Here is a 15,027-nt window from a genome sequence, read left to right on the forward strand (position 1 = left end):
ATTTAAGTTCTGTCTTTTCTTTGGTATGGTACGTGCTGCCATTGCCAATTGGTAATTATTAAAGTACCAATAAATGAAAAACCAGGTAGAATATAATCATCACTATATTTCACCCTTGATTTTAACCTTTGGCCCATGATTTGTATAAATTAAGCAATATATGACAAAAGAAAAAGTTAAAACTCCTGTGGTAGTTAGGAATGCTTAATCGACCAAAAACTCAATCATGGGCAAGCTTCTCTCTTATCTACTAGTTTATGCATTCAGTATATATTTTGTGAAAGTTTTTAATGGTTTAGTTTTAAAGTGGAAGAAAAGTATTTTAAATTGTTTTATTTAAAATAGAAATTGAAAGAAATATTAAAATTCCAAAACCATTTCTGCCTGGTACCAAGACTTATGCCACTACCTTTGACTGCCTCCCTTTAAGAAGTTAAAGTAATTTTCCAACACATTAATTAAGGATGTTATTATTAAGGATATTATGCTTAAATAAATTTGAACAGAACAGACTTATGTTCCTTAGTTTAGTCTTAATAGATCAGAACCAGTATTGTTTTTCTTACACTTTAAATTATGTATTACTATGGTTCATCATGTAAAAATATTTATTTAATATACCATGTCTTAAATACACTGAAAATAATTTTTCTACACTTTAAAATATTCATTTAAATATACACAGCCAATAAAGCTCAGAAGAATATCTTCTAAACCTTTGAAAAAAATGACTTTTTCAATTATAATGAAGACTAAATTATATATTCATATTTTAACATGTTTTTGAATAATCTGTTAATTTTCATATCTAAAGGATTACTTACTAAATGTTTAGGATGTTTCCTCTACCTAAAGACACTATTATCCATCAGGTAGAATTTCCATTTCAGAGGTTTAGAATATCGTTGTGTCCCACATTTTATTCATGTCCTTTCTCTTCCCTCCTGTACAAAGTTGTTTTGAATCTTAAAACAGCTTGCTTTCCTTCATTTTCAGAGAGTGAAACTTGTCTTGGCATGGAATCAGGAAAAGAAAGCCAACATAAAAGAGAGACCTGCGAGAGCAGTCCCTGGTGTAATCAGATGGACAGGCAGGCAGATCCCCTGAGCCTTCCGGTAACTGCAGGGAAGGGCCACACGGAGGAGCCGCTCTGCCGCGCTGAAGCCACACTGGAGCTCCACGCCCTGCCCTTGGAGTCGGCAGGGAGCAGGTCTGGGCTACTCTCTTCAGGGAATGCTTGTGAGGATGACAGCCGCTTGCAGCTGACTCAGTCAGAGACCAGCCAAGATGTGGCCGAAATAGAGGGCATTGCTAAAGACCCTAAGGTTTCCAGCGAGTCAGTGATAGAGCCATTGATTTTACCAGGCTCTGACCATATACCTCCTGCATTGATTTCTGAGGGTAAATACTCACAGACGCAAAGAAAGGAACTCCAGTTGCTACTTGAGGATGCTTCTGAGGCGTTGCCCACAGACCAACTTGAGAACAATGAATTAAATGAGCTGCAGCAACCTGATCTTACAGACAGTGATGGAAAATCACCACAGGGGCAGACTGACTCAGAGGGCTCTGAGAGTGTACTTTGTGAAAATAATCAAGTATCTGATTTAAGAACAGTGCTTCCAGAAGTGTATATGGCCCCAGAGGAGCAGGGAGATAAACACGAACAAGTCAGTAAGGAAACAGAAGACTATTTGAACAGCCTTTTAGAAGAATGCTTAAAAGATACTGAAGATTCCCTTTCATATGAAGATAACCAAGAGGAAGACCCTGATCTCCTTCAAGATCTTTCTCCTGAAGAAGAATCCTATAGTCTACAGGAGAACCTGCCTTCTGATGAAAGCTGTCTTTCTCTCGATGATCTTGCAAAAAGGATAGAGATTGCAGAGGTAAATTTGAGATTTAATATAAATATGATTTAATATAAAATACGATTAAAAAGATGAAATTTGAAAGCACATATATGCTAAATATTGCCTTGTTTTTATAAATTTTCCCTGGCCTCAAACATGAGGGGGAAATTTAGTTAACATAAATTTTTAATCATTATGTATAATCATGATGTTTATACCTCAAAAATTATATTGCATGCCTCTAGTATAGTAAGCATTATGTACCTCATTTTTCATATTCTTATGATTTTTATTTGGCAGTCCTGGGAATTATTAACAAAATAAGATTAGTTACATTCTTGTAAGGAAATCTTATTTTTCTTCTCATACATCTAGAAGATAAAATATATACTCACTGTTTCTTCTTATTATTAAGTATTTTAAAATTCTTTAAAACAGTATAATAGAATGAAGGAAACATTTTAAAATACAATAAGAGTAGGAGATACTGAATGGATTTATAAGCTCTAGGTTTGAACAAACTTAATACTTACTGCTTGACTAAGTCAAATACTACAAATAATTCAAAGTTTTAAAGTTTCTCTAAACAGTAATTAAGCTAGTCAAAATCCAAAAAAGGGGGCAGGAGAGAATATCAAGATGACCATCCTCCTTTGTTTGATAATACAATTTTTTAAAGTTCGGGGGGGAAAAATAAAGCCATACCAAAACTATAGCGCCTCAGAAAGGCAGCCTGACATAGTGGAAGGAGCAGAGTCTGGAGAGCCTTAGTTCAAATACTGACTCCACCAGTTATCAGCCTTATGGAGTTACTATCTAACTCTCTAATTCTGTTTACTTCTCTGAGAATTAGGTTGCTAATTACTTTTCTTCTTCATCTTATATTATTTTCCAAATAAGCTTTTAATTTAATTTATGTCCATTTCTAATTCTGCATTATCACTGGAAAAAAAAACCCATCAAGTAGAAAATGGAAATGTAACAAAGACAAAAAAAACAACAGAATACATATGAAAATGGAACCCTGTGGAAGCTTTCTAAGATGATTACTGTTATATGACTAGCTTCCTTTATTGATATTTATAGTCAATTCTCCATCAACTATGATTTTTATTCTGAATTTTTTTCTTGACAAAAATAGATAAAATAGTCATTCTTTTGTTTAACTAGATCTTTTTATTGCCATTTATAGTCAATCCTCCATAAACTGACTTTTCTTAATTTTTTCTTAAAATTATTTAGTAGTGCTTAATGAGTACAGAGTTTCTGTTTGGGGTGATGAAACTTTTAGAAGTAGTTTTGGTGGTGGTTATACAACATTATGAATGTAATTAACGCCACTGAATAGTACACCTAAAAATGGTTTAAATGACAGTTTTCTGTTTTATATATATATACATATTTTTAAACCATAATTTTTAAGAATAGTAAAAAAATTTTTTTTTAATACAGCTAATAGTATAACACTGGACCTTCTCTTTTTTATTTTCATCAGACCTCTGGTACAGGGAATTATCAAGGCAGAAGTCACAACCATATTCAAATCTAGCTGTAATAACAAAAAGTTACCACTATCTGACTGCTTATTTTCAAGTTGAATCAAGCTGACCTTATGTATGGTCTAATTTTACTTTTTTAAGTATAAACTGTGAAGAAGGACCAGAGTACTCCTGTTGAGTCTCCCTGCCTTAAAGGACATTTGTGGTGTAGAATTACTGTTAAATTAACATTGTACTACAACTAAATAGAATAGTCCTTCCTCAAACTCGTAATGTCGGTTTTTCCTGTAGATAACACCTAGCTAGAGGTGGAAATTATATGTATGAACATTTTAAAGTTGTCTTTCCTGTGAAGTTACTTTTTATACATGATGGTCCCCTTTCCTAAAAATCTATTGGTCTGTTAAGTTATACTGTTTAAAAAAACCCCAAAGCTACATATGACTAACAAAACTAGTTTACTTTCCTATGATAATGCTAAACAGATTGTTTCTGAATACTTCCTTCTCTGTTCTGAAAAATATACCTTTAATAAAATCTGCCTGTGTCAGGAAAAGTTTTTAAAATTTCAAAACTGGAAATCACTATGCTTACTACTTCCTTAGTACCCTAAGAATGAAGTTTTTGAGCTAAGTAAAATGTCCAGGTAATAGTGGGTTTGCTTATAAGTACAAACTTCTTTTTAATCCAAACACTGTTTATTTCATGCTCTCAATGTAATTGTATTAGGGATCTCTTCATGTGTCAGGTGCTGAGGATAAGTGAGGAATCAGATGAAGTTCTTGGCATTTGGGGACTCTGCTGCCACATTTGTGTATACTTTTGTGAATATAGGATACAGAACATAATTTCTTAGTAACTAAATAATGTTCACGAATAATATTTTTCCTGCCCTCAGGAACCACTGAGGCTTGTGAGCCTGCTTTTCTCCACATCACTGTGCTATCCTGTGAGTCCTTCTCTCCCAAATCTATCATTTCTTCCTGTGAGTGACTCTGCCCCTTACAGATTTCCTTACTGCTTTTCACTCTTTCTACCACTGTGTTTATCGTAGAATATAATAGTATGTTCTCTCATTGCCATTTTTCCCCTTTTTTCTTGTATCTCTGCTTTCATTTTCCTGTCATTTCTGCATTGCTCAGCTCTGGCTTCAGTGGAACTTGGCCTTGATAACCATTACCAGCACGGTGGAAGTGTCTGTTGTGTTTTTTCTTAAACAATTAGTTTCATCACATAAAGTGAAGTTTTTGTATAAAATCTCATAGAGAACTGAAAACATGTACACTAATTTAATTCATTAATATAGAGACATGTGGGGGACGTCCCTGGTAGTCCAGTGGTTAAAACTCTGGGCTTCCACTTCAGGGGGCATGGATTTGACCCCTAGTCGGGGAACTAAGATCCCACATGCTGCATGACACGGCCAAAAAAAAAAAAGACGTATAAATGAAACTTTTCTAGGTTTGGGAAGCTTTTCCAAAACCAGAGTAATTTTGCTAAGTAAAACGATAGCTTAATATCTGAAGCATTGGTGTTTTTTCTTATGTAAAAAAGGTGACATACTGTCATCAAAAGTATAATCTCTACTGTTTTAAAAAAGCATCAAAAACATTTATGCTTATTTCATAGATTTTTGTTTTTTTAATATTTTATTTATTTGTTTATGGCTGGGTTGGGTCTTTGTTGCTGTGCACAGGCTTCTCTAGTTGCAGTGCGTGGGCTTCTCACTGCGGTGGCTTCTCTTGTTGCGGAGCGTGGGCTCTAGGAGCGTGGGCTTCAGTAGTTGCAGCACACAGGCTCAGTAGTTGTGGGCATGGGCTTAGTTGCTCCACGGCATGTGGGATCTTCCCGGACCAGGGCTCGAACCCGTGTCCCCTGCATTGGCAGGCGGATTCTTACCCAGTGTGCCACCAGGGAAGTCCCCATTTCATAGATTTTTTAAGAAAAAAAGTTTATCACATGTAGAGTGTCAGCAAGTTAGAGAGATTCACTTATTTATCCCCTCATTAAGTAATTTTTATATGAGTAACTTCTGTGTGAGTGCCATGATATTACAGTTGCAGTGATTAAAAATTCAGAGAAGGATGCTGTATGTATGAAACCTCAGTCTAACAGTTGTCTGGTGGCAAGTGTTACCTGTTTGCTGAATTTGAGTATCCCAGTTTTTAGAAAAAGATGAAATTTTATCCCAAAACCCATAATATACTGACATTATTTTTTTTTAATTTTATTTTTTGCGGTACAGGGGCCTCTCACTGTTGTGGCCTCTCATTTTTTGGAGCACAGGCTCCAGATGCGCAGGCTCAGCGGCCATGGCTCACGGGCCCAGCCGCTCTGCGGCACATGGGATCCTCCTGGACCGGGGCACGAACTCGTGTCCCCGGCATCGGCAGGCAAACTCTCAACCAATGCGCCACCAGGGAAGCCCCTGACATTATTTTAATGTCAGAATCCAAACTCCTTTTACCCAGGAACCTAGTAATGCTAATTAATCATTGACTTGCTGTGTTCTGGAACCTGGGAGGGTTACATTGTCTTCCCTTTAAACTCTTTAGCTGTTCCTAGCATCAAAATCTTAGAGAGGAAATATGTTATACAAGTTCAAGTTGGCATTAGGATCCAACCTCATATTGCTAATAAAAGTCCACTCAGCGTACAGTAGGCTGTTTGTTACATGTGTGGGGGTGAAGGAGTTGTTTTGTTTTCTAAATAAGTAACACGTCAAGTATTGGGTAAATTTTACAAAAAGTAATCTATTCACATTGAAAACAGTCATAGTATGTAATTCTGAGGTCCTTTTATGAGCAGATTTTAGCAACATGATGTGCCATATGGAAATAAACCATTCATTTTTCTTCATTTAACATATGTGTGTGTGATCTGTTTGCAGAGATGTCATATGTTCAGAAAACTATTTTAAATGCTTCAGATTCAAGGAATTTTTGTTTTTAGAAATAATATCCTAATGTGATAGCTGGAGAAGAAGCCACTTTACTACTGCTTGGGTCTTTAAAAAGCTTTCAATCTGAAAGAGGCGCAAAATATGTTCCCTACCCCCTCTATCTTTATTGGCAACATTTACTTAGATATCTTCAGGTCTACCTGTCTCACAAGAAACAAAATAGGGGAGGACATAACCTAGAACTTTCTGTTGGAGAGAAAGATGAGAGCCCAAAATTGGTTTTGAGTTTGTCTTCAGAGAAGCTGTCTAATCTAAGTGACTTCTGTGCAATATTCATCTTTGTCTCTTGGCCAAGATCAGGAAATTTAAGTTACATTAAGACTAGCCACTGTGGGATTCTCTTACCAAGTTAAGATGGGAGGCTGGGACTAAGCAGTAGGATTTTATGAAATCATATAGTTAGCTGGTCTTTGGATCTTAGACAAAGGAGGGTCTTAGAAACAGCAATCATGGTGTTCTTGAATGGCTCTTTTAAGGGGAGCAGGGGAAGTCCAGCTTCCTCACAAAAGAGGAAATACAGTCTTCCAATAACATAAGAAGGTTCATGGAAAATGTTTGACCCAGGAGTTATGTAAGTGTCTAAATGAACCCCAAAGGATTATCCAGGGATTACCTATCTTTTCTTTGTGCCAGATGGTCTCGTCTTTGCCTTTCTTTTTCATCCTGCCCTCTAAATTTTCTAATTGATGAATGCTTCTCTTATTTGTCATGTCTCTTGCACCCAGCTCCTTTTCTTTCCATTTAAATCATTCTTTCAATTTATATCTTTACTGCCTCTTCCTGGGCTTTTGCAATAGCTACTTAATAAGTTTCCCCATTCCTCATTTTCCTCTCCAAATGGTCTTACATTAGCACTGTATAAACTTAGGGTCTCAAACTGATACCCAAAGGGGCCAGTCAGACAATAGTAGTAGTAGATGAAATGATTTAGTTGTAGGTGATAGGGAGAATAGAATGTTCCCATGCCTTGTCTAGAAGGCTGAATAGCTTTTTGAAATACTGTAGATGAAACCAAACACACCTGAGGGTCTGGGTCTAACACATAGACTGTTAATTTAAACCTCTGCTATAAAATAATTTTTGCTTGTCAGTCTCTTCCCACGACTCCATTTGGCTCCAGGATGAAGGCTGTACTAAGTGGCTTGTTATTCAGGACGGTTGGTAACCTGGCCCACTTTACCTTTCCAACACCATCTCCTGCCGTTCCTTTGTTCTTAACCTATACTGTGGTCAGCCTGGCCTCCCTGCTGCCTTCCGGATACACCTCACATATTGTCACCTCTGATCTTTACCTTCTGTCACAGGTGATGAACTCTTTTCCACATATTATTTCTTCTTAACCCTCAAGATCTAGTTCGTGACTTTTTAGCACATAGAGTGCAAGGCACAGTGCCTGCCATGGTCCGTACTCAATAAATGCTAGCTGCTGCCGTTATTTCTTTTTTTTTTTGCGGTACGCGGGCCTCTAACAGTTGCGGCCTCTCCCGTTCCGGAGCACAGGCTCCGGACGCGCAGGCTCAGTGGCCATGGCTCACGGGCCCAGCCGCTCCGCGGCACGTGGGATCTTTCCCGACCGGGGCACGAACCCGCGTCCCCTGCATCGGCAGGCGGACTCTCAACCACTGCGCCACCAGGGAAGCCCCCTGCCATTATTTCTTGATCACTGAAGTCCATAATGAGGGGGGCGGGCTTGAGCACCATTCCTCATAAAGTCCTGTCTACCTCTAATATTCCCTTGTTATTATAGGACACACGCATGCGTGGGCACATTGCATTGGACACTAAATTGCAGACTCCTTAAACGCAGGGATCTTGTTGAATACCTTCTTGTATTCTCTACAGAGCCAACACAGCCACCTATACACAGTAAGCCTTCCTCCTTGCCTCCCCCTTTTTTCTTTTTCTTTTTTTTTGACCTAGTTCACTTAGAAACATAAATTACCTTTAAGGACAGATTTGATTATTTTAAGGGAAATAGCTATGTTATTCAAATAAGTATAGGCTAGGTGCTGTCTTTATATAAATTGCTCATCTATATATTCATTTGCTCTGGCACATTTCTTGAGCACCTACTGTATTGCAGAAACTAAGAAGGCACCCGTGAACACAGATCAAGTACCTGCTCTCGTCACACTTACTCTTCAGAGGGAGAGACACATAATAAATGAGTTCACATAAAAACAAACAGTACGGTTTCACATATTGGTAGTGGCTCTGAAGAAATCTCAGCAGGTGGAGGGGTGTAGAGAGACTGAAGTGGTGGGCAGGATGGAGGAACAGGCTCTATTAACCAGGGTGTAGGGGAAGGCAATAGGAGGGCCAGCACATCTGGAGCACAGTGGACAGGAGAAGGACAGTCGGAAGTCCAGGTGGAGAAGGCAAGCTGGAGCTCGTTCCTGTAGGGCCTCATAGACCAGGGTAAGGAACTGGAATGCAATTTAAATGGTGCTAGAAGTTTGAAATGGATTTTGAACAGAAGATGTGACTTGATTTGTTTCCTGCCTGCTCTATGGAGACTAGCAAACTGCAGGTAGGGGCCAAAGAAAGGCAACCAATCCAGTTATTGCAATTATTCAGATGACATATAATGAAGGACTCAGTAGTGATGGATGTGGTGAAGATATATTTTTGAAGGAAGAACTAAAAGGATTTGCTAATGGATTAGATATGAGGTACGGTGGTAAGGAGAAGTTTTGAGAGGAAGAGAATCAGGAATTCTGTTTTAGAATCTACCTATCTAAATGATTTACTGGGGCTTAAAAAGTGGGATGCTATCTTGATATTCTTACCATTTCTTTTCCTATTTTATACTTATTAAATTGTCCCTTTAGGCAAATAAAAGCTAGTTACAAAAACATGAGATAGTACCTAATCTACAGACTTAGGTACATTATAAAACTCATATTTTTATTTTAAAAAACTTTTTTCCTTTTTATCTTTAACACCTTTATTAGAGTATAATTGCTTTACAATGGTGTGTTAGTTTCTGCTTTATAACAAAGTGAATCAGCTATACATATACATATATCCCCATATCCCCTCCCTCCCACCCTCCCTATCCCACTCCTCTAGGTGGTCACAAAGCACCGAGCTGATCTCCCTGTGCTATGCGGCTGCTTCACACTAATATTTCTGTTTTTGTGCCAGTACCATACTGTCTTGATTACTGTAGCTTTGTAGTCTGGACTGAAGTCTGGGAGCCTAATTCTTCCAGCTACATTTTTCTTTCTCAAGATCACTTTTACTATTTGGGGTCTTTTGTGTTTCCATACAAATTGTTAATTTTTTTGTTCTAGTTCTATGAAAAATGACACTGGTAGTTTGATAGGGATTGCATTGAATCTGTGAATTGCTTTGGGTAGTATAATCATTTTCACAAGGTTGATTCTTCCAATCCAGGAACATGGTGTGTCTCTCCATCTTTGTATCATCTTTAATTTCTTTAATCAGTATCTTATAGTTTTCTGCATACAGGTCTTTTGTCTCCTTAGGTAGGTTTATTCCTAGGGATTTTTATCTTTTTGTGGCAATGGTAAATGGGAGTGTTTCCTTAATTTCTCTTTCAGATTTTTCATTATTAGTGTATAGAAATGCAAGAGATTTCTGTGCATTAATTTTGTATCCTGCTACTTTACCAAATTCATTGATTAGTCCTAGTAGTTTTTGGTAGCATATGTAGGACTCTCTATGTATAGTATCATGTCATCTGCAAACAGTGACAGCTTTACTTCTTTTGCAATTTGGATTCCTTTTATTTCTTTTTCTTCTCTGATCCCTGTGGTTAAAACTTTCAAAACTATGTTGAATAGTGGTGGTGAGAGTGGACAACCTTGTCTCGTTCCTGATCTTAGAGGAAATGGTTTCAGTTTTTCACCATTGAGAACAATGTTGGCTGTGGGTTTGTCATATATGGCCTTTATTATGTTCAGGTAAGTTCCCTCTATGCCTGCTTTCTGGAGGGTTTTTATCATAAATGGGTGTTGAATTTTGTCAGAAGCTTTTTCTGCATCTATTGAGATGATCATATGGTATTCCACCTTCAATTTGTTAATATGGTTTATCACATTGATTTGCATATATTGAAGAATCCTTCCGTTCCTGGGATAAACACCACAGATCATGATCCCTTTTTTAATTTATTTTTTATTTATATTTTATTTTTTTATACAGCATGTTCTTATTAGTCATCCATTTTATACACATCGGTGTATACATGTCAATCCCAATCTCTGAATTCATCACACCACCACCCCCAACGCCCCGACGCCTTCCCACCTTGGTGTCCATACATTTCTCTCCTACATCTGTGTCTCAATTTCTGCCCTGCAAACTGGTTCATCTCTATCATTTTTCTAGGTTCCACATACTTGCGTTAATATACAATATTTGTCTTTCCCTTTCTGACTTACCTCACTCTGTATGACAGTCTCTAGATCCATCCACATCTCTACAAACGACCCAATTTCGTTCCTTTTCATGGCTGAGTAATATTCCATTGTATATATTTACCAAATCTTCCTTATCCATTCGTCTGTCAAGGGGCATTTAGGTTGCTTCTGTGACCTGGCTATTTGTAAACAGTGCTTCAGTGAACATTGGAGTGCATGTGTCTTTTTGAATTATGGTTTCATCTGGGTATATGCCCAGTAGTGGGATTGCTGGGTCATATGGTAGTTCTATTTTTAGTTTTTTAAGGAACCTCCATTCTGTTCTCCATAGTGGCTGTATCAGTTTACTTCCCACCAACAATGCATAAGGGTTCCCTTTTCTCCACACCCTCTCCAGCATTTATTGTTTGTAGATTTTTTGATGATGGCCATTCTGACTGGTGTGAGGTGATACCTCATTATAGTTTTGATTTGCATTTCTCTAATAATTAGTGATGTTGAGCAGCTTTTCATGTGCTCCTTGGCCATCTGTATGTCTTCTTTGGAGAAATGTCTATTTAGGTCTTCTGCCCATTTTTGGATTGGGTTGTTTGTTTTTTTAATATTGAGCTGCATGAGCTGTTTATATATTTTGGAGATTAATCCTTCGTCCATTGATTCGTTTGCAAATATTTTCTCCCATTCTGAGTGTTGCCTTTTCGTCTTGTTTATGGTTTTCTTTGCTGTGCAAACGCTTTTAAGTTTCATTGGGTCCCATTTGGACTACCAGAGGTCGATCAAAAAAAATTTTGCTGTGATTTATTTCAAAGAGTGTTCTTCCTATGTTTTCCTCTAAGAGTTTTATAGTGTCTGGTCTTACATTTAGGTCTCTAATCCATTTTGAGTTTATTTTTGTGTATGGTGTTAGGGAGTGTTCTAATTTTACTCTTTTACATGTAGCTGTCCAGTTTTCCCAGCACCACTTATTGAAGAGACAGTCTTTTCTCCATTGTATTTCCTTGCCTCCTTTGTCATAGATTAGTTGACCATAGGTGCATGGGTTTATCTCTGTGCTTTCTATCTTGTTCCATTGATCTATATTTCTGTTTTTGTGCCAGTACCGTATTGTCTTGATTACTGTAGCTTTGTAGTATAGTCTGAAGTCAGGGAGTCTGATTCCTCCAGCTCCGTTTTTTTCCCTCAAGACTGCTTTGGCTATTGGGGGTCTTTCGTGTCTCCATACAAATTTTCAGATTGTTTGTTCTAGTTCTGTAAAAAATGCCATTGATAATTTGATAGGGATTGCACTGAATCTGTAGATTGCTATGGGTAGTATACTCATTTTCACAATGTTGATTCTTCCAATCCAAGAGCATGGTATATCTCTCCATCTGTTGGTATCATCTTTAATTTCTGTCATCAGTGTCATATAGTTTTCTGCATACAGGTCTTTTGTCTCCCTAAGTAGGTTTATTCCTAGGTATTTTATTCTTTTGTTATTAATTTCTTAATAATTTCTTAATTGTTATTAATTTCTCTTTCAGATTTCTCATCATTAGTGTATAGGAATGCAAGAGATTTCGGTGCATTAATTTTGTATCCTGAAACTTTACCAGATTCATTGATTAGCTCTAATAGTTTTCTGCTGGCATCTTTAGGATTCTCTATGTACAGTGTCATGTCATCTGCAAACACTGACAGTTTTACTTCTTCTTTTCCAATTTGTATTCCTTTTATTTCTTTTTCTTCTCTGATTGCCGTGGCTAGGACTCCCAAAACTATGTTGAATAATAGTGGTGAGAGTGGACATCCTTGTCTTATTCCTGATCTTACAGGAAATGCTTTCAGTTTTTCACCATTGAGAATGATGTTGGCTGTGGGGTTGTCGTATATAGCCTTTATTACATTGAGGTAGGTTCCCTCCATGCCCCCTTTCTGGAGAGTTTTTATCATAAATAGGTGTTGAATTTTGTCAAAAGCTTTTTCTGCATCTGTTGAGATGATCATATGGCTTTCATTCTTCAGTTTGTTAATATGGTGTGTCACATTGATTGATTTGCTTATATTGAGGAATCTTGCATCCCTGGATAAATCCCACTTGATCATGGTGTATGATCCTTTTAATGCATTGTTGAATTGTGTTTGCTAGTATTTGGTTGAGGATTTTTGCATCTATATTCATCAGTGATATTGGTCTGTAGTTTTCTTTTTCCATAGTATCTTTGTCTGGTTTTGCTATCAGGGTGATGGTGGCCTCATAGAATGAGTTTGGGAGTTTTCCTTCCTTTGCAATTTTTTGGAACAGTTTGAGAATGTTGGGTGTTAGCTCTTCTCTAAATGTTTGATAGAATTCACCTGTGAAGCCATCTGCTCCTGGAGTTTTGTTTGTTTGTAAATTTTTAATCACAGTTTCAATTTCATTACTTGTGATTGGTCTGTTCATATTTTCTATTTCCTCCTGGTTCAGTCTTGGAAGGTTATACCTCTCTAAGAATTTGTCCATTTCTTCCAGGTTGTCGATTTGTTGGCATAGAGTTGCTTGTAGTGCTCTCTTAGGATGCTTTGTATTCCTGCAGTGTCTGTTGTAACTTCTTTTTCATTTCTAATTTTATTGATTTGAGTCTTCTCCCTGTTTATCTTGATGAGTCTGGCTAATGGGTTATCAATTTTGTTTATCTTCTCAAAGAACCAGCTTTTAGTTTTATTGATTTCTGCTATTGTTTTCTTTGTTCCTGTTTCGTTTATTTCTGCTCTGATCTTTATTATTTCTTTCCTTCTGCTGACTGGGTTTTGTTTCTTCTTCTTTCTCTAGTTCCTTTAGGTTTGTAAGGTTAGATTGCTTATTTGAGATTTTTCTTGTTTCTTGAGGTAGGATTGTATTGCTATAAACTTCCCTCTTAGAACTGCTTTTGCTGCATCCATAGGTTTTGGATTGTCGTGTTGCATTGTCCGTTGTCTCTAGGCATTTTTTGATTTCCTCTTTGATTTCTTCAGTGATCTCTTGGTTATTTAGTAACGTATTGCTTAGCCTCCATGTGTTTCTGTTTTTTACGGTTTTTTCCCTGTAATTGGTTTCTAATCTCATAGCGTTGTGGGCAGAAAATATGCTTGATATGATTTTTTGAGAAGAAAGTGTAATCTGCTGTTTTTGGATGGAATGTCCTATAAATATCAATTAAATCTATCTGGTCTATTGTGTCATTTAAAGCTTGTGTTTCCTTGTTAATTTTCTGTTTGGATGATCTGTCCATTGGTGTAAGTGAGGTGTCAAAGTCCCCCACTATTATTGTGTTACTGTTGATTTCCTCTTTTATAGCTGTTTGCAGTTGCCTTATGTATTGAGGTGCTCCTGTGTTGGGTGCATATATATTTGTAATTGTTGTATCGTCTTCTTGGATTGAACCCTTGATCATTATGTAGTGTCCTTCCTTGTCTCTTGTAACATTCTTTATTTTAAAGTCTCTTTTATCTGATATGAATATTGCTACTCCAGCTTTCTTTTGATTTCCATTTACATGGAATATCTTTTTCCATCCCCTCACTTTCAGTCTGTATGTGTCCCTAGGTCTGAAGTGGGTCTCTTGTAGACAGCATATATATGGGTCTTGTTTTTGTATCCATTCAGCCAGTCTGTGTCTTTGGGTGGGAACATTTAGTCCATTTACATTTAAGGTAATTATCAATATGTATGTTCCTATTCCCATTTTCTTAATTGTTTTGGGTTTGTTTTTGTAGGTCCTTTTCTTCTCTTGTGTTTCCCACTTAGAGAAGTTCCTTTAGCATTTGTTGTAGAGCTGGCTTGGTGGTGCTGAATTCTATTAGCTTTTGCTTGTCTATAAAGCTTTTGATTTCTCAGTTGAATCTGAATGAGATCCTTGCCGGGTAGAGTAATATTGGTTGTAGGTTTTCCCTTTCATCACTTTAAATATATCATGCCACTCTCTTCTGGCTTGTAGAGTTTCTGCTGAGAAATCAGCTGTTAATCTTATGGGAGTTCCCTTGTATGTTATTTGTCATTTTTCCCTTGTTGCTTTCAATTTTTTCTTTGCCTTTAATTTTTGTCAGTTTGATTACTATTTGTCTTGGCATGTTTCTGCTTGGGTTTATCCTGCCTGGGACTCTCTGCGCTGCCTGGATTTGGGTAGCTATTTCCTTTTCCACATTAGGGAAGTTTTCATCTATAATCTCTTCAAGTATTTTCTCGGGTCCTTTCTCTCTCTCTTCTACTTTTGGGACCCCTATAATGCGAATGTTGTTGCATTTCATGACGGGTTTTATCTTGTTCCTTCATTTGCTACATAGTCCTCTGCCTTGTCATCTTGTTTATATTTCTGTGAATGTCTGAT

General features: G+C 37.2%; 1 protein-coding gene across 5 annotated transcripts in view; it reads left to right on the plus strand.

Moving 5' to 3' along the window:
• The window catches only part of CNST (consortin, connexin sorting protein), a 115,073-nt gene that overhangs the window by 85,578 nt on the left and 14,468 nt on the right, over positions 1–15,027 (plus strand). For all 5 annotated transcript variants that reach the window (XM_024765323.1, XM_024765321.1, XM_024765320.1 and 2 more), the window contains one exon: positions 997–1,889. In XM_024765323.1, coding sequence (XP_024621091.1) covers positions 997–1,889 — 893 coding nt within the window. The remainder of the gene's footprint in view (positions 1–996; positions 1,890–15,027) is intronic.

This window comes from Neophocaena asiaeorientalis, unplaced genomic scaffold (genome assembly GCF_003031525.2).
Source record: "Neophocaena asiaeorientalis asiaeorientalis breed wild unplaced genomic scaffold, Neophocaena_asiaeorientalis_V1.1 scaffold971, whole genome shotgun sequence".
NCBI classification, from domain to species: Eukaryota; Metazoa; Chordata; class Mammalia; order Artiodactyla; family Phocoenidae; genus Neophocaena; species Neophocaena asiaeorientalis.